This window comes from Bos javanicus, chromosome 16, assembly GCF_032452875.1.
Source record: "Bos javanicus breed banteng chromosome 16, ARS-OSU_banteng_1.0, whole genome shotgun sequence".
NCBI lineage: Eukaryota > Metazoa > Chordata > Mammalia > Artiodactyla > Bovidae > Bos > Bos javanicus.
In genome coordinates, this window is record NC_083883.1 from 28,060,570 (window position 1) to 28,081,726 (window position 21,157).

The 21,157-nt window shown below is 45.4% G+C and overlaps 1 protein-coding gene and 1 pseudogene across 9 annotated transcripts in view; both read right to left on the reverse strand.

The window, feature by feature from the left end:
- NVL (nuclear VCP like) overlaps positions 1 to 21,157 on the reverse strand; it is a 179,798-nt gene that overhangs the window by 51,467 nt on the left and 107,174 nt on the right. The window contains exon 23 of one of the 9 annotated variants that reach the window (XM_061382315.1): positions 8,077 to 8,169. The exons of the other annotated variants lie outside the window; for them this stretch is intronic. Coding sequence (XP_061238299.1) covers positions 8,092 to 8,169 — 78 coding nt within the window. The 3' untranslated portion in view covers positions 8,077 to 8,091. Of the gene's footprint in view, positions 1 to 8,076; positions 8,170 to 21,157 lie in introns of those variants that run through there. 9 annotated transcript variants of the gene reach the window in all.
- On the reverse strand, positions 4,591 to 6,662 carry LOC133228254 (large ribosomal subunit protein P1-like; annotated as a pseudogene).

The window sequence follows — 21,157 nt, forward strand, 5'->3', positions numbered from 1 at the left end:
ATGGCTGGTGTCAAGTAGCCAGTATTGGGGGTTGTTAGGCTGGTATTCCTGGTGACCTGAAACATGTCACTCAGGTATATTTATTGTAATACAGTGAACTATTTTAAAAGTAATCTTCAGTATCAAAGAAGTCAAATAGTCTACGATTTGTACACAACACCAACCCTCCGGTGTACTGAAGATGAGATACTATAAAATTCCTACTTGTGTAATTCTCAGCTGTATTACACTTTTGCCTACTGGTGGTGAATAGCACAATACTCACGCTCAAAAGTATTGGTTTCTCACAGATCTAATTTTGGGGGACAAAGTACACGTTTAGAGTCATAACAGAAGCAACTTTACGATTCAGATGTACACGCTGAGTCAAGTAAAAGTATCTGGTAAAACCTACCGACAGGTTTGATGCTAAGTGGGCCCTACGTTCTCACTGAACCCTCCACTCCCCTCGCCTGTACAACTCTGGCTGCAGCTGCCAGACCAATGCTGAAAGCCCCTAGATCTCCTGCCGGGTCAGCCCTCTCTCAGTTCCATTTTCTGCTGGGTCTGGAGAGGGGGTGCCTCGTTGTCCTTCCCCAAACCTGTTGGTTCTGCTTGTACCTCTTGCTTGGTGGAGGTTTTGGCCTCCTAGCATCTCTGGGCCAGTCTGGCTCCCATCTGCAAACTATGGCCATTCTTTGTGTCACTGGCAGTGACTTTTCCAAAGGGAGAAGGAGGAGTCGGGGGTAGGGAGAGGGCATAGGAAGGCTGGGCTGCAGAGCCTTGAAGGCACAAGGACAGGTCCTGAGACAAGGATCCCATCAGGTCAGGTGTCACTTTTGGACTCTCCAACCAATGCTTACCTAATCATTTGTGCTTCAGTCACTCAGGCTTGTCTGACTCTTTGCGACCCCGTGAACCGCAGCACGCCAGGCCTCCCTGTCCATCACCAACTCCTGGAGTTCACCCAAACTCATGTCCATTGAATCGATGATGCCATCCAACCATCTCATCCTCTGTCGTCCCCTTCTCTCGCCTTCAGTCTTTCCCAGCATCAGGGACTTTTCAAATGAGTCAGCTCTTCACATCAGGTGCCCAAAGTATTGGAGTTTCAGCTTCAACATTAGTCCTTCCAATGAACATTCAAGACTGATTTCCTTTAGGATGGACTGCTTGGATCTCCTTGCAGTCCAGGGGACTGTCAAGAGTCTTATCCAACACCACAGTTCAAAAGCATCAGTTCTTCAGCACTCAGCTTTCTTTATAGTCCAGCTCTCACATTCATATATGACTACTGGAAAAACCATAGCCTTGACTAGATGGACCTTTGTTGGCAAAGTAATATCTTTGCTTTTTAATATGCTGTCTAGGTTGGTCATATTGGAGAAGGAAGTGGCAACCCACTCCAGTGTTCTTGCCTGGAGAATCCCAGGGATGGGGGAGCCTAGTGGGCTGCCGTCTACGGGGTCATGCAGAGTCTAACATGACTAAAGTGACTTAGCAGGTTGGTCATAACTTTTCTTCCAGGGAGTAAGCGTCTTTTTATTTCATGGCTGCAGTCACCATCTGCAGTGATTTTGGAGCCCCCCAAAATAAAGTCTGCCACGGTTTCCACTGTTTCTCCATTTACCATGAAGTGATAGGACCAGATGCCATGATCTTAGTTTTCTGAATGTTGAGCTTTAAGCCAACTTTTTCACTCTCCAATTTCACTTTCATCAAGAGGCTCTGTAGTTCTTCTTCATTTTCTGCCATAAGGGTGGTGTCATCTGCATATCTGAGGTTATTGATATTTCTCCCAGCAATCTTGATTCCAGCTTGTGCTTCATCCAGCCCAGCATTTCTCATGATGTATTCTGCATAGAAGTTAAATAAGCACGGTGACAATATACAGCCTTGACGTACTCCTTTTCCTATTTGGAACCAGTCTGTTGTTCCATGACCAGTTCTAATTCTTGCTTCCTGACCTGCATACAGGTTTCTCAAGAGTCAGGTCAGGTGGTCTGGTATTCCCATCTCTTGAAGAATTTTCCACAGTTTATTGTGATCCACACAGTCAAAGGCTTTGGCACAGTAAAGCAGAAATAGATGTTTTTCTGGAACTCTCATGCTTTTCGATGATCCAGCGGATGTTGGCAATTTGATCTCTGGTTCCTCTGCCTTTTCTAAAAGCAGCTTGAATATCTGGAAGTTCACGATTCACGTATTATTGAAGCCTGGCTTGGAGAATTTTGAGCATTACTTTGCTAGCGTGTGAGATGAGTGCAATTGTGTGGTAGTTTGAGCATTCTTTGGCATTGCCTTTCTTAGGGATTGGAATGAAAACTGACTTTTTCCAGTCCTGTGGCCACTGCTGAGTTTTCCACATTTGCTGGCATATTGAGTGCATCACTTTCACAGCATCATCTTAGAGGATGTGACATAGCTCCACTGGAATTCCATCACCTCCACTAGCTTTGTTCGTAGTGATGCTTCCTAAGACCCCCTTAACTTCACATTCCAGGATGTCTGGCTCTAGGTGAATGATCACACCATCATGACTATCTGGGTCGTGAAGATTTTTTTTTGTACAGTTTTTCTGTGTATTCTTGCCACCTCTTCTTAATATCTTCTGCTTCTGTTTGGTCCATACCATTTCTGTCCTTTATTGAGCCCATCTTTGCATGAAATGTTCCCTTGATATCTCTAATTCTCTTGAAGAGATCTCTAGTCTTTCCCATTCTATTGGTTTCCTTGATTTCTTTGCTTTGTTCACTTAGGAAGGCTTTCTTATCTCTCCTTGCTATTCTTTGGAACTCTGCATTCAAATGGGTATATCTTTCCTTTTCTCCTTTGCATTTTGCTTCTCTTCTTTTCACAGCTATGTGTAAGGCCTCCTCAGACAGCCATTTTGCTTTTTTGCATTTCTTTTTCTTGGGGATGGTCTTGATTCCTGTCTCCTGTACAATGTCATGAACCTCTGTCCATAGTACATCAGGCACTTTGTCTATCAGATCTAATCCCTTGAATCTATTTCTCACTTCCACTGTATAACATTTAGGGATTTGATTTAGGTCATACCTGAATGGTCTAGTGGTTTTCCATACTTTTTTCAATTCAAGTCTGAATTTAGCAATAAAGAGTTCATGATCTGAGCCACAGTCAGCTCCTGGTCTTGTTTTTGCTGACTGTATAGAGCTTCTCCATCTTTGGCTGCAAAGAATATAATCAATCCAATTTCAGTGTTTACCATCTGGTGATGTCCATGTGTAGAGTCTTCCCTTGTGTTTTTTTAAGAGGGTGTTTGCTATGACAGATGGTAGGCACTGGCGTGGCTGTGAGGAGATACCCTACATCCAAGGCCAAAGGAGAAGCCCCAGCAAGATGGTAGGAGGGGTGAATTCGTGTTTAGAATCAAACCCCTTTCCCGCCATAGATGCTCAGAGGGCTCAAACAAACCTTGCACACACCAGGACCCAGAGACGCCACAAAGGCTGAGACTGAACTGTGTTTGAGCATCTCCTGTGGAGCTACGGGTCGGCAGTGGTCTGCTGCAGGGACAGGGGCTCTGGGTGTGGGTATGGCATAAGTCCTCTTGGAGGAAGTCACCATTAACCTCACCATAGAGCTGCCAGAACTTACACAGGACTGGGAAATAGACTCTTGGAGGGCACAACAGAACCTTGTTCACCAGGACCCAGGAGAAAGGAACAGTGACCCCACAGGAGACTGTCCCGGACTTGCCTGTGGGTGTCCAGGAGCCTCCAGTGAAGGCGTGGGTCAGAGGTGGCCCGCTGCAGGGTTGGGGGCATGGATTGTAGCAGTATATGCATGGGATCTTTTGAGGGAGGTCACCATTCATTACCTCCACCATAGTTTGGCCCCAGGTAAATAGCAGAGAGGGAATAGCTCCACCCATCAACAGAAAATTGGATTAAAGATTTACTGAGCATGGCCCTGCCCATCAGAACAAGACCCAGGATCCCCCTCAGTCAGTATCTCCCATCAGGAAGCTTCCTTAAGCCTCTTGTCCTTCTCCATCAGAGGGCAGACAGACTGAAAACCACAATCACAAAAACTAACCAATCTGATCACATGGACCACAGCCTTGTCTAACTCAATGAAACTATGAGCTATGCCATGTAGGGCCACCCAAGACGGACGGGTCATGGTGGAGAGTTCTGACAAAACGTGGTCCACTGGAGAAGGGAATGGCAGACCACTTCAGTATTCCTGCCTTGAGAACCACATGAACAGGCAAAAAGATAGGACACTGAAAGAAGTCCCCAGGTCGGTAGGTGCCAAATATGCTACTAGAGATCAGTGGAGAAATAACTCCAGAGAGAATGAAGAGACGGAGCCAAAGCAAAAACAACACCCAGTTGTGGATGTAACTGGTGATGGAAGCAAGGTTCAATGCTGTAAAGAGCAATATTGCATAGGAACCTGGAATGTCAGGTCCATGAATCAAGGCAAATTGGAAGTGGTCAAACAAGAGATGGCAAGAGTGAATGTCGACATTCTAGGAATCAGCGAACTGAAATGGACTGGAATGGGTGAATTTAACTCAGATGACCATTATATCTATGCCTGCGGGCAGGAATCCCTCAGAAGAAATGGAGTGGCCATCACAGTCAACAAGAGTCCAAAATGCAGTACTTGGATGCAGTCTCAAAAATGACAGAATGATCTCTGTTCGTTTCGAAGGCACACCATTCAGTATCACAATAATCCAAGTCTATGCCCCGACCAGTAACGCTGAAGAAGCTGACATTGAACAGTTCTATGAAGACCTATAAGGCCTTCTAGAATTAACACCCAAAAAAGATGTCCTTTTCATTATAGGGGACTGGAATGCAAAAGTGGGAAGTCAAGAAACACCTGGCTGCTGCTAAGTCACTTCAGTGGTGTCCGACTCTGTGCGACCCCATAGGCGGCAGCCCACCAGGCTCCCCCGTCCCTGGGATTCTCCAGGCAAGAACACTGGAATGGGTTGCCATTTCCTTCTCCAATGCAGGAAAGTGAAAAGTGAAAGTGAAGTTGCTCAGTTGTGTCCGACTCTTCGCAACCCCACGGACTGCAGCCTACTAGGCTCCTCCACCCATGGGAATTTTCCAGGCAAGAGTACTAGAGTGGGGTGCCATTGCCTTCTCCAAGAAACACCTGGAATAACAGTAACAGGCAAATTTCTCCTTGGAGTATAGAATGAAGCAGGGCAAAGGCTTAATAGAGTTCTGCCAAGAGAATGCACTGCTCATAGCAAACACCCTCTTCCAACATTTGTGCTTACCATGTACTATTTAAATACACAGTTTGTTTTCCCCCTGATGCTGTAACTTAAGGGCTGGGATGATCTTTTATTTCTCTGTTGCCCAAGCCTAGCAGGGTCAGTGCTTGGCTTGAAGTGCTTGATGAATGGAGACCAATAGAGGTTATTAAAACTTCAGAAGCTTTTCATTGAAAACAGAGGCAAAGTTCAAGATAGAGGGCATATGGATAACCTTTGAATGTGGTATACTGAACACAGTGGACATTTATTGAGAATTCTATTATTCACTAGCCCTGAACTAAGGTTTTTAATTCATTATCTTATTCTATTCTCAACATGGCTGTGATGTAGGAAAGAAAAAAAGTTGAAAATGTTAGCTGGGTCTGACTCTTTGCAACCTCATGGACTGTAGCCCACCAGGCTCCTCTGTCCATGAAATTCTCCAGGCAAGAATACTGGAGTAGGTTGGCATTCCCTTCTCCAGGAGATCTTCCCGACCAAGGGATCGAACCTGGTCTCCTGCATTGCAGGCAGACTCTTTACCATCTGAGCCACCAGGGAAGCAGTTAGCATTATTAGTATCTTCATTTTATAGATGAGAAGACTGAGCCTCAGAGAGATTAAGTAACTGGCACAAGGTCACACTTGGAGACAGGATGTGAGATTGAGACAGTGACTGGAGAACCCAGACTCTACCGAGCTTCACGGGGCTTATCTAATGAGCCTAGTCCTGCAGCGGGAGCACGAAGGAACACATGTTCCCATGTGTTATCAAATGTGTGTTCATTCCACTGCCTGGTGGACCCCTTCCTGTGTGCCAGCAGTTTGGGCTATATTTCTGGGAGGGGGTTTGACTTTTGACAATCAAAAATTCTTTTTTATTTTTTTCTAAGAGGTCAGCTTTGGATTGAACATTACAAAATAGAAATATTACACCAGAGATTTAATCAAAAGACCAAACCCTATGTCATCTTCAGACTCCTCAGTCTTCTTTCTCTGCTCCCACTTTGTCCTCTGTAGGGGCAGAACCTCCTGTTGGGGCAGGGCCACCAGCCCTGTGTTGTAGATAAGAGTCTCGATGTTGACATTGGCCAGGGCCTTTGCAAACAAACCTGGCCAGAAAGGCTTGACATTCACATTGGCTGCTGCTAATGAGGGTGTTGACCATACTCTACGTGAGTGGCACCTCATCCTTGCACAGGATGAGGGTTGGGTAGATGCAGGTGAGCTCAGAGATGGAGACCGTGGAGGGGCGAGTGCCAAGTGGACGACTGCCAGGTGCATTGAGCACCAGAAACGAGGGCCTCACTCCAACACTGCCTTAGCTTCCTTGGTAGGACTGAGCATTTTCACAGAAGCTGAGCAAAGAACCCAACTAAATTCTTATATGAAACACTGGTTTAAATCCTAAGTAAAAATGAACTTACTTATTCATTTTAGGGGCTTCCCTAGTGGCTCAGATGGTAAAGAACCTACCTGAAGTGCCAGAGACCTGGGTTTGATCCCTGGGTTGGAAAGATCCCCTGGAGGAGGGCATGGCAACCCACTCCAGTATTCGAGAATCCCATAGACAGAGGAGCCTGGTGGGTCGCCAAGAGTCGGACACAACCGATTGACTAAGCACATTCATTCTATGGGTACTTGGCTAGGCACTACATTAGGCAGAGAGGACGCAAAGACAAAATATCCGAAGTTAAGGAGCTGATGCCCTAGTGCTGGGATATGCAAATGAATCAGAATTCAGTAATAGAGGCATCTGCAGCAACAGGGATAGATCTAGAAACTATCATACTTATGTAAGTCTGAGAAAGACCAGCATCATATGATATCACTTATATGTGAAAGCTAATAAAAAAATACAAATGAACTTTATTACAAAACAGAAACAAACTCACAGATGTCAAAATCAAACCTATGGTTACCAAAGGGGAAATGTAGGAGGAAATAATAAATTAGATTGGGATTAATACATACACACTATTACACATTATAAAATAGGGGCTTCCCAGATGGAACAGTGGTAAAGAATCTGCCTGCCAAAGCAGGAGACACAAGAGATTTGGGTTCAATCCCTGTGACAGGAAGATTCCCTGGAGTAGGAAATGGCAACCCACTCCAGTATTCTCACCTGGAAAATTCTATGGACAGAGAGGAGCCTGGTGGGCTACAGTCCATGGGGCCACAAACACTCGGACATGACTGAGCACACACATAAACATATGTACAATAGGTTGCTAACAAGGACCTACTGTATAGCACAGGGAACTTTATTCAGTATTCTGTAATAATCTATACAGGAAAAGAATCTGAAAGAGAATGAGTATATATATATCCATATCCATATATACATGACTGATTCACCTTGCTATACACACCTGAAACTAACAAAATTGTGAATCAACTATACTCCAATCAAAGTTGAAAAAAGAAAAGAATTCAGTAATAAAGAACTCAATGCCTTAGCTAGGAGAGTCATGGGACTTCTGTGGTGGTGCTGTGGCTAAGACTCTGTGCTCCCAATGCAGGGGGCACGAGTTCAGTCCCTGGTTGGGGAACCTGATCCTGCACACCATAACTAATGATCTCGAACGCCGCATGGAAGATCAAAGATCCCAAATGCTGCAATGAAGATGAGAGGGCCCCGTGCCACAATGAAGTCCGGGCACAGCCAAATCCATAAATAAATAAAAATAAATATTTAAAAAAAAATAGGACAGTCACGATGTGGCTGGTGTGCACAACAGTATCAGGTGTCTAAACTCTGCCAGACCATCCCTGCAGGCTATTGTTTTCATCCATATTGGCCTGGGGAGGCAAATATCATCCCTTGTAAATTCCCATGAAGACAGGGAGGTTCCAAGAGATTAGCCTGAGGTGAGCACTGTGAGCTGTCCAAGCCAGGGCTGTTGCTGCTGTTCCACTCGCCAGCTGACTTGGAAGATCTGTTTGGATAAGGAAAAAAAAAAAAAAGTGTTTTCTTAGGGAAAACTTCCAGAAGCCTTAGTCATTTGTAATGAAGCAAGGATAGTTTGATCCTTGGGCTGGGAAGGTCCTAAAAAAATTATACCCGCAAAAACCCAAAAGCACAAAAACCCTGAGATCCTCTTCATGTATCTGATTCTGAAACAGGATAAGGACAGGGGTAGCACCTGCAAGGGGGGTCTCAGAGTGGAGGAGAAGGGGCAACTGAGGCCTAAAGACATCAAAGTAAGAGATCCCCACTGGGCTGTGGGCGAGGTCTGCAGTGGGGATTAGCAGAAAGGGGTGTGGTGACAACCCAAAGAGTGGGGAAAGGAGTAAGATTTGACAACAGAGGGACATGCAGCTACTTTTTGGTTGGAAAATGAATGACATGTTAGATGAAGAAGAAGAATGCGGAGCGTCATCTGAAACTGGAGTTTTGTTTTTGTTAAATTTAATCCAGATTGGCATATGGCTCCTGAGGCCAATAACTGGACCCAGCAAGAGGGAAGCTTTCAGATGTGGACAAAGAATGTATCCCTGCCGCTCAGAAGGTGACTGCTGTAACAAGTGTGTGTGAATTGGCACACACAGATCAAAAAGAGTGGGTTTGAGGGGGTTCTTTGTAATGGACCCCTTCTGTGATCCAGGGCACACACCTAGAACTTTCTTTGAAAAGCAGAACCCGAAGAAACCCAAGCAGCATTTGTAGACTTAAGAGTGGATTCCGTGTTACTAGGCACACATTCCTGTATTTGCAATCCTCAGCAAAGGCACAGAATAGTTGCATTGAGGAATGGAGCTGCCCTCGATGTTGGGTTCTAAATCCTCATAGGTCAGCAAGTTGCTAATCCAAGGAGGGCCACTAATATCCCTTCCCTGTGAGGTTATGATCCAGGACTGCAGGAACAGACCCTCAGAACAAGAGTAACCCTTTATTATTCAAAAAAAAGGCCGGGGTTGGGGGGTGCATTCATTGGTTTGGTTGTGGTTTAAGCCTCAAATTTCCCTTCCAATTAGTAGTTGAGATTTTTTTTTTTGGAAGTTTGTGGGGGTTAGGTTGGGGTTCCAACCCCCCCCGAATGGCAGTCTGAGCTAAGCCATAAGCCATAATAATCACACAGCTTTTTTTCATCACAATTTTGCAAGCAAATTTTATTTTTAAAATTTTTATTGGAGTATAGTTGACTTAGTAAACACACATCATGACAGCTGGTTTCCCCTCCAGGCTGGGCCTTAAACGTGTGAGAAAGTAATTCTTTTCTGTTGTAGCCTTGAGTGAAAGTACTTTCATGTCACTTTTCCTTGCTTTTTGGTTTAGCGTTGACCAAAAAAGTGCTAGCCTAGCAAGCCGGGCTTCTAAACCCTGTGTGTCCCATTGTTTGGCACACACCCCATCCTCTAAGTGCTCCCTGGCTGGTGTGGCTGCTTTCTCTCCACAGATGCATAAATAAGCCTGGTAGCTCACCCACCATGCCCCCACTCTGAGGACTTTTAGAATTGAAAACAATTGCAGTTTCCAGTTGAAATTCTGCCATCCCTAAATTTCATGAAAGCAATCTTTTCATCTCCTGCTACCTTCTCAAAAACAGGTAAGTGAAAGCATGAGAATTCACCAAAAATCAAGTCTGAATGACAGCGTCGTCAAATTTCTGAAAATTTCTTTCTTTCCTTTCTGAGTACCTGACTCCCTCTGGGGCCTGAGTCCCTGGGGCCATCAAACTAGCTGGATCTTAAAGTAGTTTGACCAGAGCTGTTTGTTTCCATCAGAAGGAGGGGCTTGACCAGAGGAAAAGACAGATTTTGAAAATCTCCATAGTCCTTTGGGAACTGAGTTGGCATTTAGCTGACTGATCTAGAGTCTCTTCCTCTGTAGAGTCAGGAGATTTCTCCAAGTACGTGTGGGATTCTGCCACCCCTGAGCTCACAGGCCAGGCTCCCTGGGAAGTAGTGGGGGCACCACCCCAAGTGCGCTCTGATGGTCTCACTCATCTGTTTGATAGCTTTGTTATTTCCTTTCTTAAAGGATCAGAGATGAGAGTAATCATGTATTAGGATAGTTCAGTTCAGTCGCTCAGTTGTGTCCAACTCTTTGTGACCCCATGGACTGCAGCACACCAGGCTTCCCTGTCCATCACCAACTCCTGGAGCCTGCTCAAACTCATGTCCATTGAGTCAGTGATGCCCTCCAACCATCTCATCCTCTGTGGTCCCCTTCACCTCCTGCCTTTAATCTTTCCCAGCATCAGGGTCTTTTCCAGTGAGTCTGTTCTTCACATCAGGTGGCCAAAGTATTGGAGCTCCAGCTTCAGCATCAATCCTTTCAATGAATATTCAGGACTGATTTCCTTTAGGATGGACTGGTTGGATCTCCTTGCAGTCCAAGGGACTCTCAAGAGTCTTCTTCAACACCACAGTTCAAAAGCATCCATTCTTCAGTGCTCAGCTTTCTTTATGGTTCAACTCTCACATCCATACAAGATACTGGAAAAATCATAGCGTTGACTAGACAGACAGACCTTTGTCGGATTAGGATAGTCACTGTCTTATTTCCATTTAGCATCATTATCTCTTTTTAAATCACTTGATTACAGTCCCTAATCTTATTTGCATTTACAGGAGAAGGAAACTGAGAATCAAAGAAGTTAAGTAACTTGCTTCAGGTTGGGTTGGCCAGCTTGATCTCCCACAACCCGGATGTTATTGAGCTTACTCCCAGTCCAAGCCCTTGCCAGCACAGGTGGACACCTCCCTTCAGTTACTAACTTCTCTCTGAAGAATCTCTGTTTGTTCCCACTTGAAGCAAAGGTGTTGGGGTATAGTGCCATCCAGTTTGGAATCCTAGAGTTTCTGAATGTTCCACCACAGAGGGCTGAAACCCACCCATGCCCCAATCCCCTCCCCAAATTCCAGGGAGAAACAGCTAACAATATCACCAGCTGTCTCTGCTACCAACTCAGGCCCATGGTTGCCCTTCTAGGGGAAAAGTGACATTGCTCCAGACGCATTTGGATCTGGCCGGCCCGTAAAAGTTTGCTGAGAAAACTAACTATGTAAGCAAGCGTGTAGGAAGAACCTTAATCCTCTTCACAGAATTACATGGTAAGAAGCCAAACTGTTTCTAAGGATATAAGGGCCATAAGCATACATGCTCCCAGAGAATCCTAACTCGGGGGCTGACAGTACTGATGGGGCTCCTGCCACGTGCCAGGCACTGGACCAGTCTGTTCATGCACTATTAATCTTTATGTTGGTTGTTGCTGTGTTGATCAGTTGCTCAGTTGTATCCAACTCTTTGTGACCCATGTACTGTAGCATGTCAGGCTTCCCTGTCCTTCACCATCTTCCAGAGCTTGCTCAAACTCATGTCCATTGAGTAGGTGATGCCATCCAACCATCTCATCTTCTGTCGTCCCCTTCTCCTCCTGCCCTCAATTTTTCCCAGCATCAGGGTCTTTTCCAATGAGTCAGCTCTTCACATCAGGTGGTCAAAGCTTGGAGCTTCAGCCTCAGCCTCAGTCCTTCCAATGAATACTCGGGACTGATTTCCTTTAGGATGGACTGGTTTGATTTATTTGCTGTTCAAAGGACTCTCAAGAGTCTTGTCCAACACCACAGTTCAAAAGCATCAGTTCTTTGGTGCTCAGCCTTCTTTATGGTCCAGCTCTCACATCCACATATGACTACTAGAAAATCCATAGCTTTGACTAGGTGAACCTTTGTTGGCAAAGTAATGTCTCTGCTTTTTAATATCCTGTCTAGATTGGTCATAGCTTTTCTTCCAAGGAGTAAGCGGCTTTTAATTTCATGGCTGCAGTCACTATCTGCAGTGATTTTGGAGCCCAAGAAAATAAAGTCTCTCACTGTTTACATTGTTTCCCCATTTATTTGCCATGAACTTATGGGATTGGATGCCATCATCTTAGTTTTTGAATGCTGAGTTTTAAGCCAACTTTTTCACTTTCCCCTTTCACCTTCATCAAGAGGCTCTTTAATTCTACTTCATTTTGTGCCATAAGGGTGGTGCTGCATATCTGCATATCTGAGGTTACTGATATTTCTCCTGGCATTCTTGATTCAAGCTTGTGTTTCATTCAGCCCAGCATTTTACATGATGTACTCTGCATAGAAGTTAAATAAGCAGGGTGACAATATACAGCCTTGACATACTCCTTTACCAATTTGGAACCAGTCTGTTTTTCCTTGTCTGGTTCTAACTGTTGCTTCTTGACTTGCATACTGGTTTCTCAGGAGGCAGGTAAGGTGGTCTGGTATTCCCATCTCTTGAAGAATTTTCCACAGTTTGTTGTGATCCACACAGTCAAAGGCTTTGGCATGGTCAATAAAGCAGAAGTAGATGTTTTTCTGGAATTCTCTTGCTTTTTCTATGCTCCAACAGATGTTGGCAATTTGATCTCTGGTTCCTCTGCCTTTTCTAAATCCAGTTTGTACATCCGGAAGTTCTTGGTTCACATACTGTTGAAGACTAGCTTGAAGGATTTTGAGCATTACTTTGCTAGTGTGTGAGATGAGTGCAATTGTGCGGTAGTTTGAGCATTCTTTGGCATTGCCTTTCTTTGGGACTGGAATGAATATTGACCTTTTCCAGTCTTGTGGCCACTGCTGAATTTTCCAAATTTGCTGGCATATTGAGTGCAGTACTTTAACAGCATCATCTTTTAAGATTTGAAATAGCTCAGCTGGAATTACATCACCTCCACTAGCTTTAGTGATATTTCCTAAGGCCCACTTGACATCGCAGTCCAGGATGTCTGCCTCTAGGTGAGTGATCACACCATCGTGGTTATCTGGGTCATTAAGATCTCTTTTGTATAGTTCTTCTGTGTATTCTTGCCACCGCTTCTTAATATTTTCTGCTTTACGCTGGCATCAGTCTCATTTCTCAGTCAAGAAATGAATGAATAGGAAAGAATAAGTAACTTGTCTAAAGCCACAGTCAGCCTGAATCCAGTGTCTAAATTGAAAGTCCATGACTTCTGGGACTTCCCTGATGGTTCAGTGGTTAAGGCCCAGAAAGTGGGAATTTGATCCCTGATCAAGGAAGTTCCCACATGCCAATCAGCATGGCCAAAAAATGAAAATTAAAAATCAAAGTTCATGACTTTTGCATTTGGACTTTACAGTGAACATTACTGGTGAATTCAGAGCCCTGTCCTAATTAGTGTAACATGTGAAGTTTTTTTTTTTTTTTTAAAGATATTATCAATTTCGACCCTCCCAGGAATTTGGGCAGCAGGCTCAGTGACAGGGTGCCATGAGGAAGGCGGGGAAGGCTTGGCCTGTAAACTGCTCAAGCTATTTCAACATGTCCTAGGTCACAGGGTACTTAAGCAAAAGTCAGAACAGGAGCCTGTGGCCTGGAGCTCACACATAACCACACATTTTTAAGAGCTTTCTCAGCAGTTATGATTTTCTAAATAATCAGTCCTACAAAGCCCAGATTAGATGCTCCAGCAAAAGCAGGCAAAACCTGGGCCTGATTTGCCAACAAGAAAGGAAGGTGGACAGCTGGGCGCTGTGAGCTCCTTAAAATGGTGACTCCTTTTCCTGACAGGAGGACAATTGTCAGCTACTTAATAAGCCTCAGCTGTAAACCCTAGTTGCCAGGGCCCAGGACAGAGCACGGGCCTGTGAGGGGGAAATCTGGAAAGGGATCTTGACTGGGTCACCAATGTTCTGTGGCTTTTGGAGGAAAGTCACAGCAGTGAGGAAGAAAACAGGACCTTCATGTGCCTGGAGTCAGTTCACTAACCTCTCAGAGCTGGTTTCTTTATCTTTCTATCTACCTCTTGGGCTGTTGGGCTGGATTGTGGAGATTAAATATGTAAGGCACTGTCACTAGGAATGATGACTACTGGAACATCAAGGTGCTGGAATGGGCCACCTGGTACAGTGCCAGAAACCAAAAAAGTTCCAACCCAGAGCAATTAAGAACCGCTGCCTAAACTATGGTCTGATATCTGGGCTTTTTCAGGAATTAAAAAATATATATTTATTTTTATTTATTTGGCCGTGCTGGGTCTTAGTTGCAGCACATGGAATCTTTTAGTTGGGGTACGTAGGATCTAGTTCTCTGACCAGGGATGGAACCTGGGCCCCCTGAATGGGGAGCGTGGAGTCTTAGCCACTCAATCACCAGGGAGGTCCCGAGAATTTTTAGAAAAATATTTTTTATTTGTTTATCTTTTGGTTGCACCGGGTCCTTGTTGCTATGGGCAGGCTTTCTCTAGTTGTGGCGAGCAGGGGCCACTCACAGTTGTAGTGTGTGGGTTTCTCACTGCGGCGGCTTCTCTTGTTGCGGAGCACGGGCTCTAGGGTGTGCTGGCTTCAGTACTTGGGGCACGTGGGCTCAGTAGTCATGGCTTCCAAGCTCCAGAGCACAGCCTCAGTAGTCGTGGCACACAGGCTAAGTTGCTCCGTGGCATCTCCGTGGGATCTTCCCGGACCAGGGATTGAACTTGTGCCCTGCATTGGCAGGTGGATTCCTATCCACTGTACCACCAGGGAAGTCCTAGGATTTTTTTTTTTTAATTGTGGTAAAATACACATAACAAAATTTACCCATATTAATCAGTCTTTTTTTTTTTTTTTGATAGGTAAGAGGTGGATTTACTTAGAGAGACATACACTCCACAGAGTGTGAGCCATCTCAGAAGGCGAGAGGCCCCCAAATTAACCATCCTTAAATATTATTAAGTACATTCACATCACTGTGAGCCTCTTAATGAGGGTGAAAGAAGAGAGTGGAAAGAGTGGCTTAAAATTCAGTATTATAAAACCTAAGATCATGACATCCAGCCCCATTACTTCATGGCAAATAGAAAGAGAAAAGGTGGAAGCTGTACAGACTTCCTCTTCTTGGTCTCTAAAATCACCACGATGGTGACTGCAGCCATGAAATTAGAAGATGATCGCTTCTTGGAACAAAAGGTATGACAAACCTAAACAGGACTTTGCAGACGAAGGCCCGTGTAGTCAAGGCTACAGTCTTTTCAGTAGTCATGTATCGATGTGAAAGCTGGACCATAAAGAAGGCAGAGTGCTGAAAAACTGATGCTTTTGAACTGTGGTGTTGGAGACTCTTGAGAGTCCCTTGGACAGCAAGGCGATCAAATCAGCTAATCCTAAAGGAAATCAACCCTGAATATTCATTGGAAGGACTGATGCTGAAGCTGAAGCTCCAATATTTTGGCCACCTGATGCGAACAGCCCACTCATTGGGAAAGACTCTGATGCTGGGAAAGATTGAAGGCACAAGGAGAAGAGGGTGACAGATTAGATGGTTGGATGGCATCACGGATTCAGTGGACATGAACTTGGGCAAACTCTGAGAGATGGTAAGGAATAGGGAGACCTGGCAAGGTGCGGTCTATGAGGTCAGAAAGAGTCAGACGTGACTTGAAGACTGAAGAAAAACAACAACATTCACAACGCTGTATAACCAGTCTCCAGAACTGTTTCACCTTACAAAACTGAAAGTCTGTACCCACAGAACAAGTCTCCCTCCCTCAGCCACTAGCATCTGTCATTCTACTTTCTGTCTCTGAGTTTGACTTGAGTGGTTTGTTTTTTTTTCCAGCAAAACCTTTCACTGTGCATGTCAATCCACATGACAAGCACTCCGTGGCAGGCCTGTTTCACAGTAGAGTAACAAAGACAGGTATTCATTAGAGGGGGAGCCACACCCACCCCAGCCTCAGGTCGAGGCAGCTCTCCATACACTGACTCACTCCCCTTTGCTGGAGAGACTTGCCCCCAGGAAGGGGCATCTCAGCTCCAGGGCTGCAGTTGGGCAAGCACAGTCGTATCTCCATCATTAGCCAGAACAGCACAGTTGAGGTGGCATCCTGGTGATTCAGGTATCTCCACACTTAGTGTGGCTCATGGGGAGATGATTTGGTTTCAAATGACCTGATTTGCATAAATACTTGCAAATGGGCACATGGAATTGGGTTTTCAAAGCTCTGCTTCTGGTGAGTGTGTGCACTTGTGGACGTTCAGGTTGGATTGGGGGGGTGGTGGGTAGGGAAGGAGGCAGGGCCTCTCTCCACAGGGCCCTTGCCCCACCACCCACACAACTCAAATACGTACATACGCACACAGACACACACACAGGATCTCCAGGCTTCTGCTGCCTCTCCTGTGCCTGTGTCGCAGCCACATAGCAGGCTTCTTTCTGTTGCCTGGGCACCTGGGCCCATTCTCCTGGGGCCTCCATGGGCACCCCCCCCCTACTATCTGAAACACCTGGCCACATTTCTGCATGGCCAATGTCCTTTCAACACCCAGGTCCCACCGCAGATGCCATTTCTCTAAAGAAGCCTTTCCTTACCAACAGCCTGCTTTGCGTTTCACCAAAAACTGATCCAGAGACAAGAATCTGGTGCAAGCCACTTCTTTGGAACGTGGTGCCAGGAGCACAATGAGGCAATGGAGAAGTGAGTCAGAAAAGTCTCGCCGCGGTGCCTCCTGAGACTGGACGGGTTGCACCTGAGAACAGTCCCCCAGTGTCATGGGGTGTCTGCCTTAGAGTAAGCCATGAAGCCCTCGACTTCTGCATCTGCACTCACAATAAAAGATTCTTTAAAAAGTCCCTCTGAGGGAGGAGGAGGCTGAGGGGTATGTTCACCAACTCCTGACCCTCTTTGCTTGATGGTTTCTCCTGGGGCCACTTCTAGGCTGCTGAGGGTGGAGACAGAGGAAGCCCTTGAGAAACCCAGGGAGGGCTTCTGCAAAAGAGGGACTGGGACCTCCAAGGAGGGTGGAGAAGACAGGAGGGGCAGTGATGGGTCTGCCGTGTCCCCTCCACCCCAGGGATGGTGCGACCCCTCCCGTCACACCATTGCTCACCTGCATCCCACGGGGACAGCTGCTGCCACGCTGAAGAAGCTATGCCTCAGAGCCCCTCGCTGGCACAAGGCCCTATAAGCCCTGGGAAGAGCCCTAGCCTTGTGCTGGGGTTGAATTTTGTCCCCCACAGAAGACATGCTGAAGGCTGCCTATTTCAGAACGGGATCTTATGGGATGTAGGGTCACTGGACGTGATTAGTTAAAATGAGTTGATGCTGGTGGAGGTGGGGTGGGTATGCACAATTAAAAAGGGAGTTTGGGCTTTCCTGTACACCCTACTATGTATAAAATAGATAGCCAACAAGGACCTACTGTATAGTTCAGGGAAATGTGCTCAATATTCTATAATACCCTAAATGGGAAAAGAATTTGAAAAAGAATAGATACATGCATATGTATAACAGAATCACTTTGCTGTACAGTTGAAACTAACACAACATTAATTAACTATACTCCAATATAAAATTAAAAACAAAAGGCAAAGTCATGCTCCTAATCCAACAAGACTTAGAGGAAGATGTCAGTGCAGGAACAACGCCATGGGAAGGTGGAGGATGGAGTGGTGTGTCATCTACAAGCCAAGGATGGGCCACGGAGGGCTAGAACAGACCTGCCCTCAGAGTCCTCAGAAGGAACCAACCCTACTTTGGATTTCTAGCCTCCAGAACTGAGATAATTATTGTTGAAGCCTCCAGTTTGTGATACTTCATCATGACAGCCCTGGAAAATTAATAGCTCATGTATTCTTTTTCTAAAAGATGGCCCTCAGATAAGCTTCCGCCTCCACAAAACTGGGATCTGGGGCTTCCCTGGTGGCCCAGTAGTTAAGAATCTGCCTTGCAATACAAGGGACACCGGGTCGATCCCTGGTCCCGGAAGATCCCACATGCCGAGGACCAACCAAGGCCGGGAGCCACAACGACTGAACCCATGTGCCTCAACTCCTCAACTCCAGACATCCTAGAAGCCATGCTCTGCAACAAGAGAAGCCGCTGCATTGAGAAGCCCGTGGACCACAGCAAAGAGTAGCCCCCTCACCATAACTAGACAAAGCCCTCGTTCAGCAATGGAGACCCACCACAGCCCGTAAATAAATATATCTTTAAAAAAAAATCCAAAACAATCCACAATTGGGATCTGCCCCCGCCCATTCCCAACTTATTTCCTTCCAGGTACGCATTGCTACCACAGGTGTCCCATCCAGATATGTGCTTGCTTCAGTTATGAACCATCACGTGGGCTCTGGGAGAGAAAGGGCCGTATTTGCCACCACATCCCCAACTCTCTAACAGAGCCTGGCAGGGCTCACTAAACTTTCCTTGAACAATAAGTATGTAAATTGACTGGTTGGACCTATTCTCTCTTATTTTTAACTGGCTTTCAAGGACATTTGGGATACATGGAGCATGGTACTGTTACCGAACCAAATTCAGGACCACTCACCCAAAAAAGCCGATTTACGGACACCAGGCTGTGGGGAAGGAAAAGTGCAGCATTTATTGCAGGCGGCAAGCAAGAAGTCCAGGTGGCGAGTGCTCAAAGGGAATGAACTCCTCGAAGGCTTGCAGGGAAAGGTTTTTTTTTTTTTAAGGGAAAGGTTTATAAAGAGGGTGAGGGAGGGGAGTTGTGGGGTGTGTGGTCAGTTTGTGGATATTCTTCTGATTCTGGATGACTTTTTATAACTCTCTGTAATTTTTTTTACAAATTCCTTTAGCAACAAAGAGATATATGAACAAAGCTATCCACAGGTGTATTAAATGGCTCTCCCATACCTAAGTTGGTCATTCTATCTAGGCTCCTCACAAACAACCTTTTTTTGTGCCAACCCGCAGGCAGTATTTAAGACTACTTAAGTCCTCTCTCCTTTCCTAAGTCACCATTTTTTGCCTTGTGACTACACTCGGCGTTATTTAAACCCTAGACCTTTGAACTTTCTATAATTGTGCTTTGTTTCCCTAAAGAAAGGGATTTTCTTTATGGATAAGACTTGGCCGACTCTGCCTCTAGCCGTGGGTGATTTCCTTCATCTGCAAACTGAGGATAATAGACGCACCATCCTCCCAGGGCTACAGGGAGAAGTGAAAGAGCTAAAATCTGGGAAGGCAGCCAGCTCACTGCCCCTCAGCCTCAAGGTAATGACCCTTGAGGCCACAGGAATCCAGGTGTGACAGCTCTGCACTTCTCCTTCCCTGCAGAGGTTAGGGGTCATTGATGCCACAGATGGAGCTTGAGACAGCCGCAATGCAGTCGTGCCCTACCCTGGAGAGTGAGGAGGACAGAGACAAGACCAGACCACCAGCCTGGCCTGTTAGGAGGCTAGAAAGTATCTGAGGAGCCGCACATCCAGCAGGAAGAGGCTGCCCAGGGGTACTATGTTGTGTGTAGGTTTAATGAAGATGTAGGTAGAAAGTGAAGGCACAGTGGCCCAGTGGGGAGTAAATGCCTTCGACTGATGGAAGTTTAGGTTCCGAGGCCTCATGGGGAAGAATAAGGAGCTCCTGACGAATGGCAGTGTGGTCCAGCACTCTTAACCCCAAAGGCTGCCTGCCTCTCTCTTGCTTCCTGTTCCCACTCATCTACGTAAAACAACCATTGACCCACAGACCCACAAACTTGGCTCTGCCCCTTCCCTCCTTTTTCTTAGCAGCACTTACCTCTCGTTCTATTTGATGTGCCTGTGCCTAAGCATACATGTACTTGGTACTCTACACATGGACATCACCAGATGATCAATACCAAAATCAGACTGAGTATATTCTTTGCAGCCAAAGATGGAGAAGCTCTATACAGTCAGCAAAATCAAGACCAGGAGCTGACTGTGGCTCAGATCATGAACTCCTACTGTAAAATTCAGACTTAAATTGAAAAAGTACAGAAAATCACTAGGCCATTCAGGTATGACCTAAATAAAATCCCTTATGATTATATAGTGAAAGTAACAAATAGAGTCAAGGGATTAGATCTGATAGATAGCGTACCTGAAGAATTATGAACAGAAGTTCATAATACTATACAGGAGGTGGTGATCAAAACCATCCCCAAGGAAAAGAAATGCAAAAAGGCAAAATGGTTGCTTGAGGAGGCCATAGCTGAGAAAAGAAAAGAAGGGTAAGGCAAAGGAGCAAAGGAAAGATAAACCATTTCAATGCAGAGTTCCAAAGAATAGCAAGGAGAGATAAGAAAGCCTTCCTCTGTGATCAATGCAAAGAAAGATGAAAACAATAGAATGGGAGAGACTAGAGATCTCTTCAAGAAAATTAGAGATACCAAGGGAACATTTCATGCAAAGATGGGCATAATAAAGGACAGAAACAGTATGGACCTAACAGAAGCAGAAGATATTAAGAAGAGGTGGCAAGAATACACAAAAGAACTATACAAAAATGATCTTTATGACCCAGATAACCACGATGGTGTGGTCACTCACCTAGAGCTGGACATCCTGGAGTGCGAAGTCAAGTGCGCTTAGGAAGCATCACTATGAGCAAAGCTAGTGGAGGTGATGGAATTCCAGTTGAGCTATTTCAAATCCTAAAAGATGATGCTGTGAAAGTGCTGCACTCAACATGCCAGCAAATTTGGAAAACGCAGCAGTGGCCACAGGACTGGAAAAGGTCAGTTTTCATTCCAATCCCAAAGAAAGGCAATGTCAAAGAATGCTCAAACTACTGCACAACTGCACTCATTTCACACACTAGCAAAGTAATGCTCAAAATCCTTCAAGCTAGTCTTCAACAGTATGTGACCAAGAACTTCCAGATGTTCAAGCTGGATTTAGAAAAGGCAGAGGAACCAGAGATCAAATTGCCAACATCTGTTGGTTGGATCATAGAAAAAGCAAGAGAATTCCATAAAACATCTACTTCTCTTCACTGACTATGCTATAAAGCCTTTGACTGTGTGGGTGGATCACAACAAACTGTGGAAAATTCTTAAAGAGATGGAAATACCAGATCACTTAACCTGCCTCCTGAGAAACATCTATCCAGGTCAAGAAGCAACAGTTAGAATTGGACATAGAACAAAGGACTGGTTCCAAATTGGGAAAGGAGTATGTCAAGGCTGTATATTGTCACCCTGCTTGTTTAACTTCTATGC